Below are 5,000 nucleotides of genomic sequence, written 5' to 3' on the forward strand. Positions count from 1 at the left end.
TGTATATATGAAAGCAGAATAAGGTTCCTGCTGTTGTTGTTTCATTTAGAGACCTGATCATGTCTAATATCAGGTGTCTGTTGGGTTTTGATGATGAGCTTCGTTGGATTTGATACAAGTATAAACCCTCTGTTGTTCCTCATATGCTTTCATATTGCATAATGTACATAAGATATAGTAATTTGCCTTTCACAAGCCTCTGTATTTATTATCGATCCCCACTACTCTTCCTGGAATCCTGCAAAATGAAGGCAGTTCTACATTTTTTTTAAACATTACAAAACAGTCATAACAGATTCACAACATTAAGTGTGTGCCCTCAGGCCCCACTCTACTACCATATATCAACAACCATTAAGTGTGTTCCCTCAGGCCCCTACTCTACTACCATATATCAACAACACATTAAGTGTTTTCCCTCAGGCCTCTACTCTACTACCTATATCAACAACACATTAAGTGTGTGCCCTCAGGCCTCCTACTCTACTACCATATATCAACACACATTAAGTGTGTTCCCTCAGGCCTCTACTCTACTACCATATATCAACAACACATAAGTGTGTTCCCTCAGGCCTCTACTCTACTACCATATATCAAACAACACATTAAGTGTGTTGCCCTCAGGCCTCTACTCTACTACATATATCAACAACACATTAAGTGTGTTCCCTCAGGCCTCTACTCTACTCCATATATCAACAACACATTAAGTGTGTTCCCTCAGGCCTCTACTCTACTACCATATATCAACAACACATTAAGTGTGTTCCCTCAGGCCTCTACTCTACTACCATATATCACAACACATTAAGTGTGTGCCCTCAGGCCTCTACTCTACTACCATATATCAACACACATTAAGTGTGTTCCCTCAGGCCTCTACTCTACTACCATATATCAACAACACATTAAGTGTGTTCCCTCAGCCTCAGCCTCTACTCTACTACCATATATCAACAACACATTAAGTGTGTTCCCTCAGGCCTCTACTCTACTACCATATAACAACACATTGTGTGCCCTCAGGCCTCTACTCTACTACCATATATCAACAACACATTAAGTGTGTTCCCTCAGGCCCCTACTCTACTACCCACATATCTACAACACATTAAGTGTGCCCTCAGGCCTCTACTCTACTCTACTACCATATCAACAACACATTGTGTGCCCTCAGGCCTACTCTACTCTACTACATATATCAACAACACATTAAGTGTGTTCCCTCAGGCCCTACTCTACTACCACATATCTACAACACATTAAGTGTGCCCTCAGGCCTCTACTCTACTACCATATATCAACAACACATTAAGTGTGTTCCCTCAGGCCCCTACTCTACTACCACATATCTACAACACATTAAGTGTGTCCTCAGGCCTCTACTCTACTACTACCACATATCTACAACATATTAAGTGTGTTCCCTCAGGCCTCTACTCTACTACCACATATCTACAACATATTAAGTGTGTTCCCTCAGGCCCCTACTCTACTACCATATATCAACAACACATTAAGTGTGTTCCCTCAGGCCTCTACTCTACTACCATATATCAACAACACATTAAGTGTGTTCCCTCAGGCCCCTACTCTACTACCATATATCAACAACACATTAAGTGTGTTCCCTCAGGCCCCTACTCTACTACCATATATCAACACACATTAAGTGTGTGCCCTCAGGCCTCTACTCTACTACCATATATCAACAACACATTAAGTGTGTTCCCTCAGGCCCCTACTCTACAACACATTAAGTGTGCCCTCAGGCCTCTACTCTACTACCACATATCTACAACATATTAAGTGTGTTCCCTCAGGCCTCTACTCTACTACCACATATCTACGGCTAGTGACAGTGACTAAGTTCAGGGCAGGGTATTGGGTGGTAGCCGGCTAGTGACAGTGACTAAGTTCAGGCAGGGTATTGGGTGGTAGCCGGCTAGTGACAGTGACTAAGTTCAGGGGCAGGGTATTGGTGGTAGCCGGCTAGTGACAGTGACTAAGTTCAGGGCAGGGTATTGGGTGGTAGCCGACTAGTGACAGTGATTAGTTCAGGGCAGGATACTGGGTGGGGGCCGGCTAGTGGATTGCTATTAACAGTCTGATGGCCTTGAGATAGAAGCTGTTTAACAGTCTCTCGGTCCCAGCTTTGATGCACATGTACTGACCTCGCATCTGATGATAGCGGGGTGAACAGGCCGTGCCGGGTTCGTTGAGTCCTTGATGATCTTTTTGGCCTTGTGACATCGGTACTTTATTTATTTCACCTTTATTTAACCAGGTAGGCAAGTTGAGAGCAAGTTCCATTTACAACTGCGACCTGGCCAAGATAAAGCAGCGCAGTTCGACACATACAACAGAGTTACACATGAGTAAAACAAAACATACAGTCAATAATAAGTATAACAAGTCTATATACGATGTGACAAATGAGGTGAGATAAGGGAGGTAAAGGCAAAAAAAAGGCCATGGTGGCAAAGTAAATACAAAATAGCAAGTAAACACTGGAATGGTAGATTTGCAGTGAAGAATGTGCAAAGTAGAAATACAAAATAATGCAAAATAAATAAATAAAATACAGTAGGGAAAGAGGTAGTTGTTTGGGCTAAATTATAGGTGGGCTATTACAGGTGCAGTAATCTGTGAGCTGCTCTGACAGTTGGTGCTTAAAGCTAGTGAGGGAGATAAGTGTTTCCAGTTTCAGAGATTTTTGTAGATTGTTCCAGTCATTGGCAGCAGAGAACTGGAAGGAGAGGCGGCCAAAGAAAGAATTGGTTTTGGGGGTGACCAGAGAGATATACCTGCTGGAGCGCATGCTACAGGTGGGTGATGCTATGGTGACCAGCGAGCTGAGATAAGGGATGACTTTACCTTGCAGGGTCTTGTAGATGACATGGAGCCAGTGGGTTTGGCGACGAGTATGAAGCGAGGGCCAGCCAACGAGAGCGTACAGGTCGCAATGGTGGGTATCATATGGGGCTTTGGTGACAAAACGGATTGCACTGTGATAGACTGCATCCAATTTGTTGAGTAGGGTATTGGAGGCGATTTTGTAAATTACATACTTTAGGTGTCCTGGAGGGTTGCGCTTTCTTCACCACACTGTCTGGACCATTTCAGATTGTCAGTGATGTGTACGCCAAGGAACTGAGGCTTTTCACCTTCCTCACTGCGGTCCCGTCGACGTGGATAGAGGCTCCCTATCTGTGCTGTCTCCTGAAGTCCACCATCAGCTCTTTTGATTTGTTGACGTTGAGGGAGAGATTCTTTTCCCGGCACCACTCTGCCACGACAAATCCAGTCCTCGGGTGCCTTATTGGTGTCACAGTTTTACCCCATCCCCAGCTAACACACCTGACTCCAATAATCACCTAATCATGATCTTCAGTTCAGAATGCAGTTTGATTAATCAGCTGTGTTTGCTAGGGATGGAGAAAAAGTGTGACATCAATCAGGCCCCTGAGGATTGGGGTTCCTACCCCTGCTGTAGATGTCTCGTGATTGTTGGTAATCAGACCTACTACTGTTGTGTAGTACAGTATTTAAATTCTCTTATAAAAAAATCTGCACTAATCCATCAACACACGCGTCTCTTTGTACGTTTACATAAAATATTACACTTAGATTATTAAACAAACGTTTGGCCCCCAAAATACAATAAATACAACTGCGTTACCCACTCCAAGCAGCAGATGGCGTTGTGCAGATTTCAGGCGATACCGCTTGTGTGACGTCTAATGTAGTGGACGGGACACTTCCTCAACAGTAAAACAACAGTAGGTCGGCAACCTCCGTAGCCAAAACATCAAATGTTTTTAGCCTGTTTTGATGTACATTAGTCACTGTGTTTTAAACATATTCTGTTTTGTTTACTTGTTGGTCCATTTAATGTACTATTTACGTTGTTTGTCAGGTAGCTGGCTTGCTAAGTTAGCTTTGCACTAGGCTAATCGCTAATGCTAAGTAGCTAGCGAGCTAACATCCCCGATCATGAGTTCACTTAGCTACTCCACTCCTGCTGAAGAAGAGGGGGTCTGCTGGACGGAGAAAGAAGAAGAGGCTGTCACAGTTAAACAAGAAGAAGAGGATGAGGCTGTTACAGTGAAAGAAGAAGATAAAGAAGTTACTGTGACAGAGAAAGAAGCTTTCGAAGTAAAAGAGGAGGAGGAAGGAGTTTTCAGAGTGAAAGAGGAGGAAGGAGAGGAAGAGGGGCAGATTACTTTCACGTTGAAAGAGGAGGAGGAAGGAGAGGAAGAGGGGCAGATTACTTATACGTTGGAAGAGGAGGAAGAAGAGGGGCAGATTACTTTCACGTTGAAAGAGGAGGAAGAGGAGGGGCAGATTACTTTCACGTTGAAAGAGGAGGAAGGAGAGGAAGAGGAGACGGGAGATCTAAGTAAAACCAGTAAGTAGTGTCTTAAAAACGGGGGCACAAACTCTTCAATCCTTGAAGATTGCTAGGTCACATGTTTGAAAACGAGGTATTGAAATTTAAAAGTTTCAAATATGAATAAAAAAAATGTGTAAGTGCTTTATTGGAAAACCATAGGGTGAACAATCCTATGAGAAACCTACCCTGTGAACGATCCTATGGGAAAACCTACCCTGTGACGATCCTATGGGAAAACCTACCCAGTGAACAATCCTATGAGAACATACCCTGTGAACGATCCTAAGTTGGTTTTAGGTTTCTTAAGTGATTTGGTAAAAATATATATATTTTAATAGAGTGTTCAACTTGCCTTTCCACGAAAGGAATAATGGACCATTGGAATTAGGTTTCTAAATCAAGTGGTGAAAGAGGTGATTCTCATAAAGTGTCTGTGGACATATTTCTCATTACTGTAACACTTGTTCAAGTTGCTGTAAAAACTCCAGTATTTGTTTTTACAACGTTTTATTCCCCCATGATGGGGTATTGTGATGTCATTATGGGTTATTGTGATGTCATTATGGGTTATTGTGATGTCATTATGGAGTATTGTGATGTC

At 42.8% G+C, this 5,000-nt stretch overlaps 1 protein-coding gene across 2 annotated transcripts in view; it reads left to right on the forward strand.

The window, feature by feature from the left end:
- The first annotated feature begins 3,705 nt into the window (after positions 1–3,705).
- LOC116372950 (zinc finger protein 664-like) overlaps positions 3,706–5,000 on the forward strand; it is a 16,028-nt gene continuing 14,733 nt past the window's right edge. Inside the window, exons 1-2 of one of the 2 annotated variants that reach the window (XM_031821455.1) lie at positions 3,706–3,785; positions 3,923–4,414. In XM_031821455.1, coding sequence (XP_031677315.1) covers positions 4,000–4,414 — 415 coding nt within the window. In that variant the 5' untranslated portion in view covers positions 3,706–3,785; positions 3,923–3,999. Of the gene's footprint in view, positions 4,415–5,000 lie in introns of both variants that reach the window. The other variant, XM_031821456.1, reaches the window with a different exon arrangement.

The sequence above is a fragment of the Oncorhynchus kisutch genome, unplaced genomic scaffold, assembly GCF_002021735.2.
Source record: "Oncorhynchus kisutch isolate 150728-3 unplaced genomic scaffold, Okis_V2 scaffold3978, whole genome shotgun sequence".
In the NCBI taxonomy this organism is placed as follows: domain Eukaryota; kingdom Metazoa; phylum Chordata; class Actinopteri; order Salmoniformes; family Salmonidae; genus Oncorhynchus; species Oncorhynchus kisutch.